This window comes from Schistocerca cancellata, chromosome 1 (genome assembly GCF_023864275.1).
Source record: "Schistocerca cancellata isolate TAMUIC-IGC-003103 chromosome 1, iqSchCanc2.1, whole genome shotgun sequence".
In the NCBI taxonomy this organism is placed as follows: domain Eukaryota; kingdom Metazoa; phylum Arthropoda; class Insecta; order Orthoptera; family Acrididae; genus Schistocerca; species Schistocerca cancellata.
Genome location: NC_064626.1, coordinates 1,043,545,387 through 1,043,571,802, shown reverse-complemented (window position 1 = coordinate 1,043,571,802; position 26,416 = coordinate 1,043,545,387). Strand labels below are relative to the sequence as shown.

The 26,416-nt window shown below is 39.0% G+C and overlaps 1 protein-coding gene across 1 annotated transcript in view; it reads left to right on the top strand.

The window, feature by feature from the left end:
* The window catches only part of LOC126125134 (UDP-glycosyltransferase UGT5-like), a 71,605-nt gene extending 53,224 nt beyond the window's left edge, over window positions 1–18,381 (top strand). The window contains exons 5-6 of the mRNA XM_049915132.1: window positions 14,593–14,785; window positions 18,280–18,381. Coding sequence (XP_049771089.1) covers window positions 14,593–14,785; window positions 18,280–18,381 — 295 coding nt within the window. The remainder of the gene's footprint in view (window positions 1–14,592; window positions 14,786–18,279) is intronic.
* The last annotated feature ends 8,035 nt before the right edge of the window (window positions 18,382–26,416 follow it).

Genomic DNA, 26,416 nt, shown 5'->3' with positions numbered 1-26,416 from the left:
ATCCCCTCCCCCAAACCGACCAGTAAACAAACCAACACATCACATTACAGCCCTTGTACAGTTCACAATAAATGTTCAAATATCCCACCATCAACTTCAGTGCATTTGTGCACTCTTGGGAGAACATGCTGTGTTGCTTGTATTTATACATTCCCTATGTGGGCAGCAGTGTCCATGATATGATCAAACAGTCATCTAATGTATTCACTGTATTCACCATTTGTTTGAACATCTCAGCCCTCATCCAACCCCAAATCAAAAATATAATGGCATAAGGCCTGGAGATCTTGGTGGCCAGTTAATTGTACTGGGGAGAAATCACAAAGGGAGTCTCACAGGGCTCAATTTTGAGTCCACTCCAATTCCTTCTAAATGTGTTCTATATCAGAAGTCATTTGGAATACGGCATATATCCGTATGAAGTATCTAACTTCAATTGAGCTTTCCTCTCATTTGTCTTGAGCATTCCTCCTGGGACACTCTGTATAACTTCTGTACATTTGATAAATAAGGAAACTGGCGAGGAAGTTGGTGGACAAATACTTCAGTGACTTTCTTACCAGTTGTTGCTCTTCACACGTTCCAGTCTCCATTTTCTCTAATCCTATTGATACATGAGTTTAACACCTACATTTTCTTATACCTTTCTTCTGCATACATAACTGTATAATTATAAAAGACAAAATATTTCTTTCATTCAATTGCTTTTTGTCACTGAATTATCAAGGTTGTTACAGTTTTGTATAGAAAATATACATTAATGATGGTAGTACATCTTGTTACACATAAATTCTTCATCATATGTAATATGTTACACCATTCTAATTCTCAGGAACCATATCAAATATTTTACACATGGATTTAAATAATGACAGTCAACTTTTTTGCACCTATAGATATTGACCTTTTTTTTTTTTTTTTTTTTTTTTTTTTTTTTTTTTTTTTTTTTAAAAGTTGTGCGTTGATACACAAGTTAGCTCCATGTAGTGGAGAACTGTGAGCATGCCTGCTAGTGAGTACAGGTCTTTGTGGGCTTTAGAAAGCTTCAAAAGCTGAGCCTAAGGGAGTTTTACTGACCTTCAGCTGATTTTTCACATTCCAGTGCTTACATCAAATGGGAATCAAAAGAATGGCTAAACCTTCACTCTCAAATCCCTGCCTTTGCATCCCTCTTTTCTGCTTCAAGCATAATTAAAAATATTTAATATTAATACCTTGATAACTGTTAAGGATACTTATTGTTTCTAGCATCCCCTGCAGTAAAGTAAAGTAAAGTCATGTGGCATGGAGAGACTGGGAGACCCCAAAGGGCAGGATCAGCTACCTCCTTGGAAAGTTTTTCCCTATCCTTTGTGCCTGCAGGCACCTTTCCTCTGCCAAGTATATTAAGTGTAGGTGACTGTAATGAGTGTGTGTGTAGTGTAGTGTCATGTTCATGTTGGAGATGATGAGAGAAGGAAGCGGGTAAAACCCAGTGCCGGCACATAGCTTACTCCTCTCAAAGAGCACCATGGGGACCACTGAGCTTAACATTCCCCTATGATGGATGGATCACCATCAACAGTGTCGCATGCCTTCACTTAAATGAGACACTGTGGGTAGGTTTGGAATTGAATCCAGGACATTTGGCACAAAGATTGGTGATCAGGGATGTCATACCATCACCCGTCCTGTCTCCTCTACCACAAAGGCAGAGGGAACAATGTCAACAGTGCACAGTGTACCTGGACAATCACCCATTCAAGTATTGGCCACACCCAATGGTGCTTAACTTCAGTGATCTGACAGGAGCAGGTGTATCCACATTGGCACAGCCATTGACATCCCTTGTAGTAGAGACATGTAAATTTCTTGCTGTGCAAAATGTGTCATTACTCAAATAATGAATTATGTTTGCAGAGTCTATTATACTATTTTTCCTTATCTTTATTTGCTTCTGCTCCTATCACTCTAACATTTAAATGACTACTTATTTGCTAATCTACAATCTTGTTTCCATTAGACATCTTTTTCCATTCTGTCAAGTATTTCTTTATTATGGCAGAAAAAGAGCCATGTTTTTTCATTATTTCAATCTGTTTTAATTAACTTTACAGTTATGTTTATCACCTACTGCTATTAGTACTGTTTCAATAGCATATACCACTACTGCAGATCCAAAAAATACAACTATTACAAGCATAGACAGGCCATATTACTATTACCATCACCTTGATTTTTGTACAGAAACTGTTACTAATGAAACTAATGATAGTTACACAAACGTTAATCCTAATACTTCAACTACTATTACTTATGATCTTATTAAAGTCACTAACCCTCAGAGGTCAATTAATTTACTACTATCAGAATGTGCCTAGTTTGTACATTCCGTACCAAATTGGCCATATTGTCAAGTCCATCAATGTCTTGCTGCTCCAGGCAGCAAGGCGATGAATCAGTGTGCACCACTTCTGGCTTGTGGCCACATCCCGTCACCCTTCTACCCTTGAGGCAAGCTATCAGGCTTTGTTCTCATTCCCTAGGTTCATTTGCACGTGGTGTCTTTTGACTATAGTAACACCTTGCTTTTTCTTAGACAACATCAGTTAGTAGACTTATGATATAAAATGTATATATATATGATGATGATGATGATGATGATGAGGTCCCATACTCTGAGGAGATTAGGGAACGATGTGGGGGACCCGCACCACTGTACTACGTAAGGTCCAGGACAAGTTATATTGTCTGATCATGGATGACCTTTAATGATGAGGATCCACAAAAGTGAAGAAAACATTTCTCATGAACATGTCTCCAGAAATATTTGAGAGAGTTGTTTTTTAGAAGACAGTATGGTCACTCTGTGTAAGATGATTTTCTTACTTCATAATTCGAATTTCTTAAGGAATAGAGCATAGAGAAAGCTAAATTAAGTTTCACTATAAACATTTTCAGCAAATTAAACTGTAATCATTCTGCAGTTTTTGTTACTGGCAGCATAAATTATTGACATTATCAAAGAATATCACATTCTATGGCAATGAGGACATGTATCTAATCTGATCAGAAACTTTATTGCCTAGCATTTGGATAAAAGAAGCAAGAAAAGAAGATCTGTATATCAGTAATACAAAACTCACAATATCTCAGATTGAAGCTCTAATTTACATTTACACATACATGCCACAAGCCACTGTACAGGGTATGGTGGAAGGTACCTCTTACCAATATCAGCATTTCACTGTTCTACTACATTAACAAATGGAGTGTGAGGAAAATGACTGTCTCTATGACCCTGTAGTCACTGATTCTCTCTTATCTTGTTCTCATGATCCATGTGCAGAATATACCATGGAGGATACAGAGTGGTTGCACAGAGATCCTAAAAAACAGGTTCTTGAAGTTTATCCAACAAAGTTTCATGAGAACTGTGTCATCTTTATCCAAGGAAACCTGTTTAAGTTTCTTGAGTGTTCCTGTTACTCTCTCAAACAGCTATAGCAGTCAGCTACAGTCCTAGCAGCAGGTCTCTGAATTCATTTGATTCAAGTTGTCATGACTTCTTGACAAGAACTGCAGACAGCTTCATTAGCATTTTGTTTGTAATTTCCTTTACCACTCCATTACACATTCCAACAAATCTACGAATTCCATTCACCATACCTAATATTGATGTTACGTGTCTAAATTTAATATCACTTCTTAATGGTACTCCTAAATACTTATACATTGTGACATGCTCAATATGTTCACTAGTAATATTGTAACTGGCACTACTGAGTTCTTTCTCTTTGTTATAGGCATTACCTTCCATTTATCCCCATTTAAAGAGTGCTACTATTGATTACAACAATCAGAAATTCTCTTGGTGTCTTTCTGCATTTCCTAATGATCACTGAAATTTCCTAATGGTCACTGAATGAGTGTTCTTCCCTATAGACCACAGTTTCATTAGAAAACAATTTTATAGTGCTTCTGATCCTACCCGATACATTATTTATGTATGTCAGGAACATCAGAGGTCTTATTATGCTTCCATGAACATTTGCTGTCCAGTATAATGTTCTGGATTCTATTAAATATTCATTCAGCCAATCACATGTCTGCAAAGGTACTTCGTAATATCATATTTCTATGAGCTGAGGTGCATGCAGCGTGGCATTCTGCTTAGGATCACTGGCTGTCATGCTGTGGGTTGCGTGTTCAAACCCAACCATCATCAATTATTTAGTATTTATTGTTTCTGGGAGGTTCTTGAAGTACCTAATGCTTGTATATTTTGGAACATTTGATGTTTGTATAAATATCAGCACTCTGGAATATTTGAAGTTTGTATAACTACCTGCGATCTCTGACCAGGATATCACTTCTGTGATGGTGTTGGTAATAAATGTGCTTCCATTTCCAAGTGTTGTACTTCATCGATGACCCTGCCTTCAGATCTGGACTTGATTGTGGTTTCGAGGTGACATTGTTTGGTGGAGATGCTGTGTACTTCAAAATGTTGACATCACCATGGATCCAGTTAGGCAAAGCAAGTCATTGCCTATACAGACAGGAACTGGAATACAAGTAATACATTGTTCCTAAGATATGTGTGTTCTGGAGACAGAAGATTCCAAACCTATAAGAAGTCAGCTATGCATCAGGCATCCATCAGTATTTTCCAGAGGTGCAGGTCAGGCCCAACAAAATGGTTGAGTGCCTTGACTGTGTCACCAAATAATAGATGGGATGACTTGATGTGTTTGGAAAATGTGTACTTTTACTTGGATGGCACAGCCAAGCAGTGGTTTGAGAACAATACAGAGAAGATCAGTAGCTGGAACAAATTCCAGGCAGATCCGAAGAAATCATTTGGTGACAGTCAACAACAAGTCCACTTATCAGATTAACAATTGAAGAACAGAGTCCAGCATCATGGGTAAATGAAACATTGTACATAAAGAATGTTTTGGTGCTGTACCATATCATGAATTGTAGCTTGTTGGAAGCTGACAAAAACTCACATTTGATGAAAGGGGTCCCACAAGACTTTCACAAGTTCTCCTGTCAAGGGATATCAAGTGATGGGCCCTTGTGGCAGTTGTGGGAGACCACCATGAGCTCTCTATACCAAAGCAGTGTATGACAATCAGAAATCTCAAACTGAGTACACAAGAGACAGCAGCCATGACTGTTCACTCCATATATCAGAAGGTGGTAGAGAATATTGAAGAAGAGGTGTATCAGTTGTTAACACAAATCTCTGCCTCTAGTCAAACATGCCATGAAGAATGGACTTGGTCAACTTAGAATTAATGCTGCAACCATCAAATGACAATCTGGAATCTGACCACAGCAAGTGCCAACCAATTACTCCACCAAGTGCAATGCCCCACAGAGCAACAGTCATTTGGAGGGTAGAGGACAACACGCTGGTGTGTTTGCAGTGTTGGCACCCTGGACACATACACACTACTGCAGAGAAAGCATGTGAGTTTTAAATTACTACTATTTAGCCAGGTATCAACTGACACACCTTAGACATTCCCCGTCGCAGTACACTTCGCTGTCGACTTCAGGAGAACTAAGTGAGGTGACTATTTATGGAGATGGGGCCACCACAGATGAAAATTCTTTGTAGATGACAGTCATCAAGATGTCAGGAAATATCAATGATGTCATCATCAATGGTCAACCTGTCCAGGCAGTAGTCCACTTGGGCTTTCTTTTCTGCAATAGTGGATGCTTATTGTCATCAGCTAAAGAAGGCTTTGTTCCATAATACAAAAGCAATTGTGCTTGAAGTCACATATGGGAAATACACCCAGTCAACAAGAACATCTATTGCAAGAATAACTACGAATGGAAAAACATAGCACTACAAATTTATCATTTTATTGAAATCTATTCATAATGTTATTCATGGATGAGACTTCTTACAGACATTACAAGGTGGAAGGTCAGATCTCCAGATTGATAAAGCTGTTCCAACCAGCACACATAACTAAGATTGCTCTGGATGGTTGTGTGCCACTGAAGACATTATCCCACCAACATCAAGCTCAATTAAACTGTGAAGCTTTTGTCAACTGCAAAAAGCTACCCAGGGTTCCAAAAGGACTCTACATGCAAGCAACAGTAATAAGTATTGAATGGGTTGAGGAGAACTTTGAATGCTAATTGTCACTAACAGTGACAATTCCTGACTAAAGGTATGTGTGTTGGAGTGGCTGTACCATCCAGAAAGGGTAGGTTAGTGTAACTAATGAAGAACTGTGCTCCACTATCACTAAAAACAACACAGGGAAGTAAGATACTATTGAACTGCCAATAGGATCTGGCCTAATCGAGGAACAACGTCAGTAACTGACAGCCATTCTGTGTCAGTTTTCAGATGCTTTCAAATGCAGGGTGGAGAAAAGGCAGCCCATAGTAAAACACCATATAACCACTGGGAATCATCCACCAATTACCCAACACTCATATATAATATCACTGGCTGAACGATGGATAATCTGGGAAGAAGAGTAGAAGATGCTACAAGGTGACATAATTGAATGTTCAGATTGTTCTTGGTGCTCTCCTGTGGTGACTGCCTGAAAGGAGAAAAGCATTTCTCAGCCATGCAGTAGCCTTACTGGTAAATTGAGGTTGATGATCAGGAAAAGACCACTTCCATAACCCCTGATGGCCTCTATGAACTCAAAGCTATGCCATTTCAACTGTGTAATGTTCCTAGCATTTTCAAATGTTTGATGGACAAACTGCTTAGATTCCTTAAGCAGTAGCTGTCTCTTTGCTATCTGGATGACAGTGTCACTTCTTTGAAGACATTTGAAGAATATCAAGGCCAAGCTGAAGTGTGATCAGACTGCAGGCCTACATTTGAAACTGAAAAAGTGTCTCTTCACCACACCATAAACAAAAATCTTGAGGTGTTCTAGTGAAAAAGAATGGTGATGGAGTTCATTCCAACCCAGAGAAAACAGTAGCAACAACAGATTTTCTGACTCGTCGATACATTTATGCTGTGAGAAGTTTTCTTGGAATGTGCTTGCACTACCAGCAAACCACAAAGAATTTTGTACCGAGGCATATCCCTTGCAAGAACTTCTTCAGGGAAATGCCAAATTTTCTGGAAATGAGGTGCAAGAAAGATCTTTCTTTCTCCTCAACAAGACACTAACATCTTCTACAGTCATAGTACTTTTTGACAAGAATCCTCAGACAGAACTTCACATTGACATTACAGTTATGGGATAGGTGCAGTTCTACTGCATGTTCAGGAAGGTGGTAGCTTATGCTTCCAGAGTTCTCTCCAAGTCAGAGATGAACTACTCTACCTACACTACTGGCCATTAAAACTCCTACACCAAGAAGAAATGTAGATGACAAACGGGTATTCATTGGACAAATATATTATGCTAGAACTGACATGTGATTACATTTTCACACAATTTGAGTGCATAGATCCTGAGAAATCAGTACCCAGAACAACAACCACTGGCCATAATAATGGCCTTGATATGCCTGGGCATTGAGTCAAACAGAGCTTGGGTGGCGTGTACAGGTACAGCTGCCCATGCAGCTTCAACACGATACCACAGTTCATCAAGAGTAGTGACTGGCATATTGTGATGAGCCAGTTGCTCGGCCACCATTGGCCAGACGTTTTCAATTGGTGAGAGATCTGGAGAATGTGCTGGCCAGGGCAGCAGTCGAATATTTTCTGTATCCAGAAAGGTCTGTACAGCACCTGCAACATGTGGTCATGCATTATCCTCTGAAATGTAGGGTTTCGCAGGTATGGAATGAAGGGTAGAGCCAGGGGTCGTAACACATCTGAAATGTAACGTCCACTATTCAAAGCACCGTCAATGCGAACAAGAGGTGACCGAGACATGTAACCAATGGCACCCCATACCATCACACCAGGTGATACGCCAGTATGGCGATGACGAATACATGCTTCCAATGTGCGTTCACTGCAGTGTTGCCAAACATGGATGCAACCATCATGATGCTGTAAACAGAACCTGGATTCATCCAAAAAAATGACGTTTTACCATTCGTGCAGCCAGGTTCATCGTTGAGTACACCATCACAGGCGCTCCTGTCTGTGATGCAGCGTCAAAGGTTCAAGGGTAACCGCAGTCATGGTCTCCGAGCTGATAGTCCATGATGCACCAAACATCATCGAACTGTTCGTGCAGATGGTTGTTGTCTTGAAAATGTCCCCATCTGTTGACTCAGGGATCAAGACGTGGCTGCACCGTCCTTTACAGCCATGCGGATAAGATGCCTGTCATCTCGACTGCTAGTGATACGACGCCATTGAGATCCAGCACGGCATTCCGTATTACCCTCCTGAACCCACCAATTCCATATTCTGCTAACAGTCATTGGATATCAACCAACGCGAGCAGCAATGTCGCGATACAATAAACCTCCATCACGATAGTCTACAATCCGACCTTTATCAAAGTCGGAAATGTGATGATATGCATTTCTCCTCCTTACACGAGGCATCACAACAACGTTTCAACAGGCAACGCTAGTCAACTGCTGTTTGTGTATGAGAAATTGGTTGGAAACTTTCCTCATGTCAGCACATTGTAGGTGTCGCCACTGACGCCAACCTTGTGTGAATGGTCTGAAAAGCTAATCATTTGCATATCACAGCATCTTCTTCTTGTTGGTTAAATTTCACATCTGTAGCATGTCATCTTCATGGTGTAGCAATTTTAATGGCCAGTAGTGTACAACTGAGAAAAAGTGCCCTACAGTTGTTTGGACCATCAATAATTTCCAGCTACATTTACTTGGTAAACCATTCACTGTTGTGATGGACTACCATTCTCTATGCTGAAGGAGTAGCCTGAAGGATCTTTCAGATCAACTGGTGAGGTGGGAACTGAGACTTTAGGAGTATGATGCCACAGTGGTATACAATAGTGGCTATGAACACAAGGATGCCGATTGCCTTTCTAGGAATCCTTTCGTGGGACACAGCAATGTGGATGGACTCTATCACCATTGCTTTAAATGGCATTGCTGCTGAACAGAGGGAAGGTGCAGCAATGCTGAAAACCATAGAAGCCATGAAGGAAGAGGAACAAACCAAAGGAGAATTCCACTTAATAAAGGGAGCATTGTAAAGAGGAACTGTGATCCAGTGGGGAGGAAATGGTTGCTTGTCATCTCATTTCATATACTGCCAGCCATCCTGAAATATGTCTACAATGTTCCAACATCTGGTCTCTGGGATTCTAGAGAGAATCAGATGAAAGTACAACTGCCTGTATCTACCAATCTGTTAGATGCTAGGTGAGCCACTACCAATAATGGATGCAAGTACCATAATTATCTTTGGAGCATCTGGTACCAATCCCACCAGCAGCAGTGCCATTCCTTTGAATTAGAATTGATATCTTGGTGAGGTCCCTAAATTTGACAAATGGCAATTGATAGAAAATAGTCTTCACTGATTGTCTCACCCAGTGTGTTGCCACCAATGCTGTGCTAACTGCCAAAGCTTCAGAAATAGCAAAGTTCCTTGAAGAAGACGTCATATTGAAGCACACAGGATTGTGTTGTGGTTCTGACATGACAATATTTTGCTAAGCAATTGAAATTTGGTAGTGTTGAATGCCTTTTTACAAATACAGAAAGGCAGAACTTAATTGCTCACTTTCATCTACTGTTTGCAAGATTTTTTGTATGAACTAAGCAAGATTTGTTTCACATGAGTGATGTTTGCTGAATCCATGCTGAGTCTTTGGTAGAAGCTTGATTTTCTCAAGGAACATCATCATGTTTGAGCTTAGGGTATGCTTTAGAATCCTGCGATTCATACATGTCATCAATATTTTCTATAATTCTGTGCCTTTGATATTTTTACCCTTTTTGTAAACAGTAGTGGCTTATGCTCTTTACAAGCCCAAGAAACTATTTTTATGCATGAGATTATTGACCCAAGAAAAGGGCTGATTCTGCAACATAATCAATCTAAAATCTGAGTGGAACTCAGTTGGAGCCTGGTGCCTTGTTCACTTTAAGCAGTCTTAATTGTTTTTCAATACTGGGTATGCATATGTCAGTATCCATCATATGCAAGTCTGTAGAATTTTCTGAAGGATCTTTTGCAAAGATATGACTGAAAATTGATATAGGTTCCACATATCAGTATAGATCCTCTTATTGATGCACAAATTGCTATTAAGTTTTCTTTATTAGTTTTCCTGTAGCAAGAGTGCAGTCTGTTTCTGCAAAATTCCTCAAATGATACCATTAAACCAAGACCCATCATTATTGTTTTTGATTACTTTACTTGGTACATATTTATCTACATTTTTTTTTTCTACTTTAACCACAATATTGATCTGTGTTTGTCATATGTGATCTAAATGTTCTCATTTTGCCCTTTAATTATTTGTTAGTGACTCTCTATTCAGTTAATCCAAATACACATTCTCTCCTAGTAGTCTTGATGACCTTACTGCCTTTGGTGACCAGTAATGGCATCATTATCATCACAACGTCAAAAATCTCTCTCTCTCTCTCTCTCTCTCTCTCTCTCTCTCTCTCTCTCTCTCTCTCACACACACACACACACACACACACACACACACACACACATACACATACACATTAAACATTTCTTTCTGATGTGGATTTTTTTGAACTAGTTGTTAAACATAGTCTGTTAAACAATGCAGTCAGTTTTACTTTGTAAGATGATTTATCCTTACTGCCAATTATACATTCACAGTTTTTCTACTCAGTACTGTGCAGGTTACAGTCATCCGCTACTGCTACAAAATGTGTGGGGTATTTCCATACTATTAACATTAGGCATCTCTGAATGACTCTATGACCAATGCTTCTGAATATGGTAGTTGATGGAAACTTCCAACTATTATTTGACATCCACTGGTCCTGGTTATTATTGTCAGTATTAGTACACAATGTAATTCATTTTGGACCTCATGGGAGCTAATGTTTTTGCTTTAAATTCCTTATTTGTGTGGCTGTATTGCCCATAGTTGCTGTACAATTCTTGAAGGTATTTTCATTCTGTCTTTGCAACTACAAGAAACTGATGCACGGTTGTTCTCTCTCTCTCTCTTGCACACTGCCACTGTTTTCTGTTTATTTCTATACTTCAAAGTGTGCTGTTGTGCTTTCCGCTTGTTGTTTTATTACTATAAACACTCCTACCTCCTTTTGGAAGTCCTCCTTTCTGGTATGTACTCATAGTGTTGCCAAAGATTCCTCTGCTTCAGATTTCAACCCGTTTTCGGTTCTGCTTTCTAGCAGAGGCATGAGTTACCCAGAAACGTATACTTGGATCATGACATTTCTTGGTTTATATCAAGATTCCACCCAGACAATCAGTTCGAGTAGAATGTACGTACATATTGATCAGTTTATCATGAAATTCTATTCAAATTAGTTCAAGTTAATAGCTAATTCTCATCATGTTGACAGGTAAGTGAAACTGCTATCAATTGACACATGGTACAAACACCTAATATTGGTAGGTTCATTAAACATACATTCAGGTGAAGTCTCTTCAGAACATGTGTCAGCGTATGTAGTGGTAACCTGCACGACAATCAACAAAAATCATTTTCAGATACATTATGGCATTGTTATCCATGTTGTAAAATACAAACACTCTCACTTGCTCACAGACTCATCCAATGTGTCCGATAGAGCTCACCATGAAGGAGAATTTCCAAAATTTTTAAGTAGATGTAGAAGATGATAGCTTTCACGAAATGCTTCAAAATAAATTTTTCCAGGATAATAACAAGATAAGACAAAATAATTAATATAAATCTTTAAAAGACTCAGATTAGCAATCATTGTGTATTTTCTAACACTGTCATACACTGTCTCCATTTGACTGAATTAGACTCTGTGTGTGAAAGTCCTTGCTCTTACAAGTCAGATGAGGCTTTTCTTAGAAATGGTGTATGTATATCAGTTGGAACTTTTCAATTATTTAAGGCTGTAAAATAAACCAATTTATTCTGAGTTGAGGCAAATGCCACATGCTTCCATTGCATGTTACCTCTCAGTGTGACTCCTGTAACAAAGTTCATGTTTCTGCGAATTAAACTTTTAGCCCTAATTTATTTATTGGTTTTAATTTTGTGATGTATTCTGTCAAATGACAGACAGGCATGCAAACATACATACTCACAGCAGCAGTGAGAATTATTATTGAATATCAGTTATCAAAAGTAGTGGCCCAAGTAGATGGAGGTTGGGAGGTGGTAGGGAAGAATGAATGAGGCTAGGAGAGGGTAACAGGATAATGTGAGGCAAGTCATTCGCCAGATGATTTAGTGGCTGCACAAGACAAAAGGACTTCAGAAGCTAGAGCTTACAGGGGATAGAGAGATGGGTAGGGAACGAAAGGAGAGGAATGTAGTGTTGAAGAGAGTGACTGGTAGAGGAAGGCAGAAAGGGAGAGAGGTGGAGAAAATGGGGAGGGCATTGGAAAAAAGGGGGAGAAGGAGAGGGAGAGGGAGAGAGAGAGAGAGAGAGAGAGAGAGAGAGAGAGTGAGAGAGATAGAATGAGTCCACATGGGGAGGGGGGGGGGGAGGAGGAAGAGTGGTCAGATAAGGCAAGCAAGGCAGTACATGATCTGAGTGGGGAAGGAATGGTGTGAACAAAAGTGAGAAGGGTCTCTCTCTCTCTCTCTCTCTCTCTCTCTCTCCCTCTCTCTCTCTCTCTCTCTCTCTCTCTCTCTCTCTCTCTCTCTGTCTCTCTCCCACCCTCCCTCCCTCCCCCCCACCCCTCCACCCACCCCATCCTTTCACACTGTTTCCACTCCTCTCCCTTAATCTCCCCCTTCACCAGCACCTTCCTCTCCCCTCTTTTCCTCCCTCTCTCCTTCTATCTCTCCCTTATATGCTCTACTTTCTGAACTCTTTCCGTCTTGTTTTGCAGCCACTAAGTCATCTGATGAAAGACATGCCTCAGACTATCCTGCTATCCCCTCCTCACCTCCATCTACCTGAGCAACCACTTTCAATAACTGATATTCAATAATCAGTCTCACTGCTCCACAAGTAAGTACATTTGGGTATCTGTTTAGTTGTCTGTGGGAATGTGTGTATCTTACTAGAAAAAGAGCAAGAGCTTGAAAGCTACTGTTAATTGTTTTCTGATCCTTATTTCTGTTTGCCATGCACCAATTCTCTATAGTTAAATGGTTTCTTTTTGCTTATTTTATGTATTTTCCAATCCAGTAATTTCCATTATTGCAATATACCCTGATCAGCCAAAACATTATGACCACCTACCAAATGGCCAGTATGTCCACCTTTGGCATGGGTAATACTGCAAATTGTGGTGGGATGGAAGCAATGAGGCCTTGGTAGGTCACTAGAGGGAGTTGGTACCACATCTGCACACACAAGTCACTTAATTCCCATAAATTCTGGGGGGGGGGGGGGGGGGGTTGATGAGCTCTGATGGCACAATCAATTACATCCCAGATGTGTTGATCGGGTTCAGATCTGGCGACTTGGGGGATCAGCACATTAATTGGAACTCACCACTGTGTTCCTCAAACAATTCCACCACATTCCTGGCCTTTTGACTTGGCTCATTATCTCGTTGACAAATGCCACTGTCGTAGGGAAACATGATTGTTATGAAGGGGTGTATATAATCTGCAACCAGCGTATGATACTCCTTCGCTCTCATGGTGCCTTGCAGAAGCTCCACTAGACCCATGGATGCCAAGGTGTGTGTTCCCCAGAGCATAATGGAGCCGCCGCCAGCTTGTGTTCCACCAGCAGTACAAGTGTCAAGGAGCTGATCCCCTGGAAGATGATGGATTTGTGCCCTCCTATTAACATGATGAAGAAGATATCAGGATTCATCAGACCATGCAATGCTCTGCCACTGCACCAATGTCCAGTGCCAATGGTCATGTGCTCATTTCAGTTGTAGTTACTGAAGTTGTGGTGTTAATATTGGCACAAGCATTGGTTGTCAGCTGTGGCAGCTCATTAATAGGCATATCCAGTGCATTGTGTGTTCAGACACACTTGTATTCTACCCAGCTTAAAGTCTGGTGCTAGTTCCACCACAGTTTGCTGCCTGTCCTGTTTTACTAGTCTGCCCAGCCTACAAGATCCAACATCTGTAACGAGTGGTGGTCACCCAACCCCAAGACATCTGGACATAGTTTCACCTTGTTGCACCATGTATGGAAGACACACACCACAGCACTCCTCGAACATCCAACAAGTAGTGAAGTTTCTGAAATGCTCATGCCAAGCCTCCAGGCTATCACAATCTACCCTCTGTCAAACTCAGATAGATTGTATGCCTTCCTCATTCTAGACATGGATAGCATGCTCACTGATACTACATGCACTGTGCCTGTGTCTGACTAGCAGTCTTTCCTCACCAGGTGACACTGCTATCACCTGGATGGGTTAAATTGATATATGGTCAGTGGTCATAATGTTCGGCTGATCAGTATAATATAAAAAATTGTTTTACTAAATGCTGCAACAAGACATCTAACATACACTACACACTGAGCATCTAAGCAAAAGCACTAGAAAAATATACCACTTGTAACATTGCAGGTATGCAAATCGGGCAGCTGAACTGTCACGACAGTTTCGTGACCAGCCAGAATCACCACTGGAGCGTGCTGTCTTCTGGACAGAATATGTGTTGAGACATCGGGGTGCAGTACATCTGCACGTTGCTGCATGTGACCTATCTTGGTGGCAGTTAGCTCTGCTGGATGTTGTTGCTGCAGTATTTGCTGTGACTGTATTTTCCTTGTTTTGCATGTATGTTCTGTGTAGTTATGTTTATAGGCAAATCAGTAGAAAAGTCACAGTTGAATCAAAGAAGAATAAGTGATTTCATGGCTTCATTTGGGCTTCAAACTTCTACTGTGTAGATAGACAGTGCCTGCTGTTACAACTGTTTGGCTGTTGTTATCCCATTCATGGATGGTCCATATAAGAAATATTATTTGCTCAACTATGCATGTGCCAATTACTGTAAATTTTCAGGATTAAAATTTCATTCACCAGTGTAATGTGAGCAGTTAGCAATCTATGTCACAGATTAAAAGTAAATAATGGATAGTAACTTATATCCAGATATTTCCTTTTCATGAGCTGTGCTTCATCCATATGAACCATTGATGTATGACATTCAGTCCAGTTTTGTATTTGTACCAATGGTAGATCCATAGCAATGTAGTCTCAGGTGCAGGAAGAAAACGTTATTCTGGACTCCACCCCTTTACTGGGGCTAAGTCATTCTGATTCTTTCCTTTCCTTCTTGGGATGCCATTTCAGCAAGATTTTTAGGAAAGCATCAAAAACAGAGGCGTTAGTCACAGATTTAAGATTTTTTTGATCATTGAGTCTGATGACTTTGTTATTAGAGAACAGGTGATAATCCATGTTCAGTTGCTGATCTGACCAATGATTCTTGAAGCTGGAAGGTTCACATAAATTTGTACAAGGAACCTGCTCAGGACAAATTTTGCCCGTTGATTTTAGTCTCTAGTTCATCAGCTGACATTTGTTTAATGATTTTCCTGATGTTTCATTATCATGAAATCATAGAAACCCTCTGCTGCTAGTTATTGTTGGCTGTCAATTTTTTAAAGCTGTTGTGATGCTTGTAAATGGCCAATTAACAAAGACCTTTTGGGGCTTGAGGGTTATGCCGAATTTCCATCGTACCAACTTAATCTTAGTATGAAAGACATTATAAAAAACATGTGGCTATGAACTGTTTGTGGTAGCTTTCATCTATGCCATGTCAAATTGCTACAAAAATAATCAGTATTTGACATGTAATTGGATAGATCAGAAAATCTTCTCACCAAGCATTGGCAGGAGAACTCACAAACACAAAAAGGTTTAAATTATGCAAGCTTTTGGAGCCAGTGGCTCCTTCTTATGGCACAAGAGTTGAAGGGGAAGGAAAAAGGGTGAATGAAAAGGACTGATCAGTCCTTTTTCTTCATCCCTCTTCCTTCACCTTCATCTTTTCAATGTCAAATGTTCCCTCCCATACAGCTTGGCATTTGAGGCAAACATATTTGTTCATATGCAGACTCTTTACAGCAATACACCACCATTCTCACCTCAGATTCTAAAATCATGCCCTGAAATGAAGAGATTTTGCCCACCACATCTAGAATAGCTTTTTATCACCTTCCCAGTCTCCACAATATCCTTGTCAGAACCAATGCTCATTCTGCACCCATATCCCTATCCTATGGCTCCTGCCCCTGTGACCATCCACATAGCAAGACTTGCCCTGTGTACCCTCCTACCACCAACTATAGCAACCCTGCAAATGGCAAAACATATACTATCAAAGAGCGAACAACCTGTGAAATGAGTTTTGTCATATGCCAGCTGTCGTGTAAACGCAGTCTGGCCTTTTACGTCAGGATGCTACCACCCAGTTATCAGTTAGGATGAGGCAGAGCGTGTATACTACCAACACATGATATCCTGCTGCAGAGCATGCTCTACAACATGACAGTCATGGCCCTGGTGCCTTTGCTGCCACACGCACCATCTGGATTCTTCTCCTAGACACCAGTTTCTGAGAACTCCACAGGTGTGAACTAGTGCTACATGTCCTTGTTCTTGCCACCCACCTGGCCTTAATTTACATTAATGCCTTCTGTCTCAGCATTTCTCCACAGAAACTACTCCTTTCTCCACTCCATTTTAGTTTTCTACATCTTTCATTTTCTGACCTGTCTATTTTTTGCTTTCTCCCCCCCCATCTCTGTTAAATACATGAATGTGTTTTGCATTTTACTGTTATTAACTCATGCATGATGTTTTAGCAGTAATTCTGTCTTGTAAATTACCCTGTATTCCACCTTTAAGCTCTCTGATTTCCAAATCTTGTCTGGTGCAGTCCCCAACAGTCAGTTTTTCGTTCTCGTCCAGTTTGGGGTTCTGGGTGACTTTTCTGAACTTTACCCCTTTTCCAAACCTTTCCAGTCCTTTCCTTCACCCTTTTTCCTTCCCCCTCAATTATTCTTGCATAAGTTAAACCTTTTTGAGTGTGTGCTGTCCTGCCATCGCTTGTTGAGTACATTTTTTTATCTATCCAATTACATTATATTAAACTGCCAGTATTTTGTGTGTATGAGGTACAAATGAACCAAACTTACAGCCACTTCCTAGCATAATTACTCCTCCATGATATTGTCACTGATAATAAAAATCAGTTTCAGCTAAATTTTGGTCTACAGAATCACATTGTAAGGCAGAAAAATAATTGCTGTGTGTAATCAAACTCTTTTTTGGTGTACAGAAGGAGGATGCGATCTATATTGTGATATGAAGTGCCATGAAGTGAGAAACTGAGACCCTGTATAATTGAAAACATAAGTTATTAGTTACTGCTTCAAAGAACTATCTATAATTGAAGATTAATATAAGTTTGAAAAGTAGGTCTGATCAGACCTCTTTCACTTCAGTGCCATCATATAGATATTAAGCTATCAATAGGTGATAAACAGCAGCTATTTAACATAACTCAAGAAACAGCAGCTTTTTTGAAAGTAGTGGCTTTCCTATCAATTTTACCAAGTCAAAGTTAGTGTGAGTACAAAAGGCTTAAAGCAGTTTAAAAATAGTTGTTAAGGAAGTTCTTAATGGTTACTTCACATTGTTCATGTTTACTTTAACTTGTTCTCCATTCTCAATATTCGAGCAATGGAAAATGATTGGTGTATGAATAGTGTTTTACTCAACAGAAGATGTCTTTAATTTTATAAGTTGCTGAAATGGGGGAGGATGTTGCTGAAATAAAATGGCTATTTTACAGTTCTAATTTTTTGTTGCACTTTACAGTTCAAATATCCTCATGTCAGAGGTATGTAAGGTTTGAAAGTAAGTACTACTGCAATATTAGAGAAATAAAAGTATGCCTTTTTGCTGTTCAGCTTTGTGTATGCACTTACATTTCCAGCAGCACAAGTACATGTCAATTTCTGCACACATAATTTCCTCAAAGCAGTGGCCATGCATAAAAGCACATTGCTTCCTGCCTTAGGTGATAATCCCTTGTGCTTATTAGCAGACAACAGGTGTCTGTGATCAGCTGATGCTCACATTTGTGTATAAGTCATTTTTGTGTTTCAAGGGACTTATTGGTGGCAATAATGTCTGTTGACTCTATATAGAGTCAAATTTATTGAAGATTGCAGGGAAAGAGAAGTGCTGTGGAACCCTTCATTGAAAGATTATTTGAATAAAACTTTGTGGCAGAATGCCACCAAGTATGGTCTTGACTTCCAGTGGGGTGGGGAACTGGAAGTCTCCATTCTCATTTCTGCAAGGAATATGAAAACTCCAAAACGGGAAGAGTGAAAGTGTGGCAGAAGAAAATTATACATCACATTGGTTTGCTTTTCTGGCATTATCATTTCTACAGGACACAAATAAGCCACTGCTCATGATAGATACAGTGCCAGAAATGAGGAAGATGGTATGAACCATAAGGTAGTAAAAATTTTCTTTAATTCATTTTAGGATCACAGATTTAGATATTTATGAGATCTGTATTACATTCATGATTAGTTTGAAATATACTTGTGTTACAAGGGCACTGATCTACTTTCAGTCATAAAATATTCTAAAACTTCAACTCTGATTTTTTTGGTGTCAATTGGTGTTTCTTTTGGAGTACCTGGTACAGCCATAAGATCCGCATCAGAACAAGTTATGTTTCTCCATGATTCTGCAATTACTTCTCCTGAACTAGCATCCTCAGTATCCAGTGACCTGAAAGGAGTGTAAATATTTCTAGATTTGGTTGCTTTCATGGACAGTTGTGCAAGTACACCCAATATAGTCACATAAAATAACATTTTCCACTTTTAATTGCATTGGTTTTTTTTAATGTCCTAAAAGCAGACATCCTTAAACTGAATGCTTTTCCCACAGTGCAATTAGCCCTGCTGTGTTTATAACTGTATACTAGTATTGGAAAACTTTTTCCCAGATCCACAGAGAATGGTTTCATTATGTTCTGGAATAATGGGAAGATGTCATCAGTGAACAGAACATATGGAAAGCACAGTTCTCTGCCTGTAAATTGTTTTGGAGTAGTGAACATAGTAAATGTATTTAAATACACCACTGGCATCCCACACTGTAACAGGTAAATGAATAACTGGTCTCTACTATGGCAATTAGAACAATGATGGGATGTCCTTTGTAATTAAAATAAGTGCTTTCACTGTTCTCTGGGCACTCAATGGCAACATGTTTGCAATCAATAGATCCAATACAACTCAAGAAGTTCCATTTCCTTTCAAAGCCATCATCAGTTTTCTCCAAAGCATCTTCTGGCAGAGGGAGCTGAAATGTGAAAGTATTCAAAACCATTTGTTAGAAAAATACTCAGTCTTGCAACCAAGTGATCAATTAAACTCCTGCTTGAACAAAACTGGAGCTTTGCATAGCAAATAAAATTAAAACATTGTAAAATAAATGTGAAATCAATCTGTACAATAATGGTTTTGTGATGCTGAATATATTAAAAGTGGGGTACACTTTTGCAGCATGTTGTTGTTAACTGCAGGTTGTAGATTCTTTGTTTGATTAAAAGGAAATGCTTCTGTCTGCACATAAATTTGCTTCTGCTTTCTGTTTCAAATAAAATATAAGCTGTGCTGATATTTTTTGTTTTGTTTTTACACACATAGACACACACTTCCTTCCATTACCAAACTGACAGTTCCTTGATGCTCCAGGATGTGTCCTATCAACTGATCCATTATTTTAGTCAAGTTGAGTCATAAATTTCTTTGTCCCTACTTTGATTCAGTCCTTCTCATTTGTTGCTTTATCAACTAATTTAATCTTCAGTATTCTTCTAAAATACCACATTTCAAAGTCTTCTGTTCTCTTATTATCTGAGCTGCTTATCATCCATGTTTCACTACCATACAAGGATAAACTCCAGAAAAATACATTCAGAAAATATTTCCTGACACGTAAATTGATATTAGATGTCAAGGAATCCCACATTTTTGGAAATGCTTTTGTTACTGTTACCAGTGTGCATTTTATATCCTCTCAAGTTAGGCCACCATCAGCTGCTTTACTGGCAAAAAGTAAAATTCAGCAGCTGCCTTTAGTACCTCATTTCCTAATCTAATTTTCTCAGTATTGCCAGTTTTAATTTGATTATACCCCATTACTATGGTTGAAGTTCAGTTTTACTTTTGTTGATGTTCATTTTATAATCTCCTTTCAAGACACTATCAATTCCATTCATCTTTTCTATATTGACACTTACATATTCTGCAACTCACCATTTGGTGCATGACAGAGGATGCCTTATACCACTACTAGTCATTTCCTTCCCTGTCCCCATCATAAATCAAGCAAAAGAAAAAAGACTATCTATGTGCCTCTGTACAAACCCTAATTTCTCTAATTTTCTCTTCACTGCCCATACATACTCATAAAATGTATGTTGGCTGCAGTAGAGTCGTTCTGCCGTCAGTGCAAATGCCAGTTCTCTCAATTTTCTCAATAGCATTTGGTGAAAAGAATGTCGTCTTCCCTCTGTGGAATCCCATTTGAGTTCATCAAGCATTTCCGTAAACTCGCATGCTGATCAAACTTACCAGTAACAGATCTAGTGGCACACCTCTCAATTGCCTCGATATCTTCCTGAAATCTGACCTTGCAGGGATCCCAAACACTCAAGCAGTACTCAAGAATGAGTTGCACTAGCATTCTATATGCGGTCTCCTTTATAGATGAGCTACATTTTCCCAAAATTATCCTAATAAACTGAAGTTGACTAATTGCCTTTGCTACTACCATCCTTATGTGCTTGTTCCATTTCATATCACTTGCAGTTTTATGGCTAGATTTTGATGTTACTGTCAAGTTACACACCACTAATATTCTATCCAACCATTACAAATTTATTTTTCCTACTCATCTGCATTCTGTTGCATAGTATGCTCTAAAACATGACATTCATGATCTCGGCACCAGTTTCACCACACACACCATTTGGATTCTTCCCCCAAACACCAGTTTGTCAGAACTCTGCAGGTGGGAACTAGCACTACAACATGGCCTTGGTTCTCACCACCTACCTGGCCTTACTTTACGTTAATTTCTTCCTTCTCAGCATTTCTTCATTGTAACTATTCTTTGCTTCACTCTGTTTTAGTTTACTACATCTTTCATTGTCTTCCCATCTATTTTTCACCCCCCCCCCCTCCACCTCTGTTATGTACAATACACTAGCTTTTCACTCATATTGCCGGCCAGAGCGGCCGAGCGGTTAAAGGCGCTACAGTCTGGAGCCGCACGACCGCTACGGTCGCAGGTTCGAATCCTGCCTCGGGCATGGATGTGTGTGAAGTCCTTAGGTTAGTTACGTTTAAGTAGTTCTAAGTTCTAGGGGACTTATGACCACAGCAGTTGAGTCCCATAGTGCTCAGAGCCATTTGAACCATTTTTTCACTCTTATTAACTCGTGTATGATGTACGATGTTTGAGTAGTAATCTCTGCCTTGCATATTACCCTGTCTTCCACCTTTAAGCTCTTTGGTTTTCAAATGTCGTCCAATGCAGTCCCCAACAATCAGTCTTCCCTTCTCATCCCCTATGATAAGTCTCCCCTGACCCACACTGGAGTGTTTTCCTAAAACACTCCAGTGCTTTTCCTTCACCCTTCTTCCTTCTCCTTTGACCCTTCTGCCTGAAGCAGGGGCCACTGGCTCTGAAAGCTTGCAAATTACAATAGTCTTTTATGTGTGCATTCTGCTGCCACTTGGTGAGTAGATTTTTTTATCTATCCAAATAAATTATTTTGTCAAACAGAAATTCTGTTGAAGTCATTCTGTATCCTTCTACAGTCACTCAGCAATGATACTTTCCTGTATACTATAGCATCATCAGCAAATTGCACAGATTGCTGCTCACACAAGCAGTCCAATCATTTATGTATATTGAGAACAAGGGTGGGTATATCGATCTTCACTGGGGCACTCCAGACAAAACCCTTACCTCTGATGAAGAATTACTGTCAAGGCAAACCTATTGGGTTCTACTATATAAAAAGTCTTCAACTCACTCACAAATCTGGGAATTTGTTCTGTATGTTGGACCTCTGTTCACAGTGTGCAGTGAGGCACTGTGTCAAATGCTGTCTAGAAATACAGGAATATGAAATCTGCCTGTTGTCCTCCATCCATGATTTACAGGATACAATGTGAGAAAGGGGCAAGCTGAGTTTCGCACAAATGATGCTTTCTAAAATGTGCTGATTTGTGGACAGAAGCTTTTCTGTCTCAAAAAAGATAATTATATTTGAACTGTTCTTCCAAATTCATTGCTCTCTCTGACAGAATTACATCATCAGAAAACCACCATATTCCTTAATCCTCTATCCAAATTTCTCCTTGGTTTCTTTTGTTGCTTGCTCATTGCACAGATTGAATGGAATTTAGGATATTCCTTTCACAACTACTGCTTGCCTTTCATGTCCTTCAACTCTTAAAACTGTAGTCTGGTTTCTGTACAAGTTGTAAATAACCTTCAATTCCCTGTATTTTATCCTCACTACATTCAAAACTTCAAAGAGTCTAGCCCAGTCAACAGTGCCAAAAACTTTCACTAAATCCTCAAATTCTATAAATGTAAGTTTACCGCTTTTCAGCCTATCTTCTTGGATAAGCCATCAGGTCAATGTTGCCTCCTGTGTTCCTATATTTCTCTAGAACCCAAACTGATTTTCCCTGAGATTGTCTTCTACCACTTTTTCAATACTTCTGTAAATAATTTGTGTTAATGTATTGCAACCATGATGTATTAAAATGATATTTCAGTGGTATTCACCTGTTGGCACCTGCATTTTTCAGAATTGGAATTCTTACATTCTCCTTTAAATCTGAGTGTATTTTGTCTGTCTTATATATCTTACACACCAGATAGAGAAGTTTTGTCTGGCTGTTCCATGGATCTCAATAATTCTGAGAGAATTTCATCTACTCCATGAGCCATTTTTCCATTAGGTCAGTCATTTCTCTGCAAAATTCTCTTATCAGTATATCTCCCATCTCATCATCACCAAGTCCACTTGGCAAGTTTGCACCGAATAGTCATAACAAATTTGCAGATTATGAAAATTAATATAAATTCCAGTTTATTATGTGCAGAATGCCTAAAAATTGTGGTGACAAACACAATCTTTGCTGATCATGTGTTGTTAAAGTAAATAACTGTAAAGGTACATCTATGTGATCACAAACGAACTATGTCCTGGTGCCACATGGTAGTCAAAAACTCAAATCAGATTCAGCATTGAAGTTTTGCAATAGAATAGAGATGCTCTGCCAGTGAGAATCAGTGAGTTAAAGCAAAAGCTAAATGAATATATAACCAATGGAAAGTCTGCGCAGTAAAAAGTACATCAAACAAAGGTAATTTAAAATTGCAAGTGAACACAAATTCATGTTATAATCTGTGTCCAATGCTAATGCCACTGAGAAAAAAATTCAGAACAAGTAAATGTATTTACAGGTAAAGGAACTGTTGTGATGTCAGCTAGCAAAAAGGCAGGCACATGTAAGTGTAACTAAATACAGTGTTTGCATGCCAACCAGTGAGAATGAAACTGTAGTAAATGGCATCAATAGTGTTCCAGGAGATAAAGCACCTAAATATATGAAACAAAATTCAAGTCAGGAAATACAGTACAGAAACCAAAAGTTTTAATAGTGAAGGACAATCAAGGCAGGTACTATAAAAAGATTCTGGAAAAAAAACTTGAATCAAAGTATGATATTCTTAAGTCTTAGTCTTACTAAGCCAAATGGTTCTCTCCATAAAGTTTTTAACTGAACTGATTAATTAGCAGAAATCCTGACTGTGAGTGATATTGTTATATCAATGTCTGGGTCAAACAATACAGAAAAGTCATACAACAACATTCTTGAAAACACTATTAACATCCTACCAAGTGTTCTCCAAGTCAGAGAGTAATAAGACAAGTGTTATTTTACACCCAGTTCCCAAACAATTTGACAAAGAACACACACTGATGGGGAAAAAAGTGCAACACCAAGAAGGAGCTCTGTGACATAAATGAAAGTTAGCAGACATGTCTCTAAATCTGAAAGATGGTGTCTATTCAAACTTTGCACCAGTCGTGTAAGAGTGGTGCCTCACTGAGTTTGAATGAGGTCATGTAATAGAGCTATGAGAAGCTGGATGTTCTTCCTGCGGTACTGCAGAAAGACTGGACAGGTATTTAGCCACCGTATCTGATTGCTGCCTGTAGTGGTTATGAGAATATACAGTTGCATGATGACCAGATTCCAGACAGCCACATGGCCTTAGAGAGAGGGAAGACCATAATGTTCAGGAACTGGCTCTGGCACACCATATGGTATCTGCAGCAGCAATATGACAATAACTGAGACCACAGTGACACAGTCCCACAAGTCAGTTACTTCAAGGACAGCTCAGACCTGGATACTCTGTAATGTGCATCCACTGAACCCAAACCACCACCATTTGTGACTTTAGAGATGTCAAGCAAGAGCTCATTGGAGGTCTGTTGTATTTTTTGATGAAAGATGGTTCTACCTTGATGCCACAGCCAGCATTAACCATCCCTGTATTGACCGACCAAGTGCAACAGGCATGGAACTCCATCCCACCCAAACTGACATCCAGCACCTGCACAACACAATGCATGCACAGTTGCATCCTTACATTCAACATTCTGGCAGTTACACCAGTTATTAAATTAGCAGAATTTCACATTGGCAATGGCTTATCTCATGCTTACATTAATATGTGATCTTGCAATGTCAATAAGTTGAATATTTTACATAGACAAATATATTCCTGAAATTTCATTACTCTACATTAACTATGTTTTTGATGTTGCAATTTTTATGTCAGTTTATAAACAAGAAAATCAACATGGAAATTGTGCAACAAAAGCAGAATATCCATAAAGTTTGAAATAGAGAGACTGTTATGTGCTAAATTCACACATCACTGTTTTCACTTGAACAGACAGGGGAAGGAGCAAATATACAGTAAACTTTTCATTAATTAAAATTAGCACTTGTACAAAACAAATGCATTCATCTTTGAACCAACGAACCTGCCTAGAGACATCAGTGTTTCACCAAAATAAATACAGTTTGAAAACCAGTGAGATACAAGTGCCCAAAATGAAATGAATGCTTCTCAACAAGTGTATTATCATTAGAAGCACCACAGCAGAAGAAAAATGAGGCCCCGACTCCAGGGAAACATCTAGCACGAATAAATCACCCACCTCTCAAAAAGAGGAAGATTTTTACATGTAACAACGCTAGTGCTAAAAAAAGATGTAAGTGCTCAAGAAAGACATAATATAATCTGTAATATTAGTATCTGTTTCGATAGCTTAAATAAACTTACATTCAATAATCTAACCATGCAGGCTCATAAAAGCCATACAATTTGTCTAAAATATTTCTTAGATCATCGCTGAGCAGCGACCACCTGATATTTCAAAGAATATCTTATGCGCCATGGCGCAGAATACGAATTGTTCATAAATTGTATCAATAGCAATATTTTGTGTTTCTTATTTTTGGACAGCTGAAGAATTGTAATCCTCTTCTGTTATCACAGACAGCGGATGCGTATGTGGCGTGGTCCGCAATCACTAATTTGTTATTATAAAATATTACTATTGTTCAGTACTATGTAAGAATTTATGTGTGCAGCTAAGATGAAATGTTGAAAATGTTAAAGGACTTTATTTAAAGAAACAGCCAGCAAGATAGAGAATTGAAATGTTACAGAGCCTATTGTTAGCAATGCTGACTAAGGTAATTAAATTGGTTATTGTGCTTTCAAATGCTGTAGTGCCTGCTTATTACTTAAAGTATTTCCATGCTATCCATCTCCTATTAATGGCAACAGAAATAACAATGTTTTTATAGTTTTCATACAGCTACCAGGGACTGACTGCATGTTGGCAAACATAGTTAAGGCAGAAGGTGCATTGCCATTTACCTTGTTTGTGATTTAAATCTGATTTCATTTAATGTGTGTTGTAGTACAGCAAAGAAAATTTCCAGCTCTGCCTGGTCCCTTAGTTTTCTCTGTTCGTAGTTGCTATGTCTCATATCCGGTCGTGATCGAACATGATCACCATGATCACAAGAAAAAATAAATTATGTGGCAATGCGAACTCTTTTCTTAATCTTGAGAATGCTACACCTTCTGCAAATGATTTCAGGCGATATATAAATTATCACATACAGCACTTAAGTTTTTGAAAAGTCTTTGCTCTTCCAGCTAAGAAGTGGTGCAAAACTCACAACAGATTTCTGAATCTTCACAAGAGAATAATAATTTA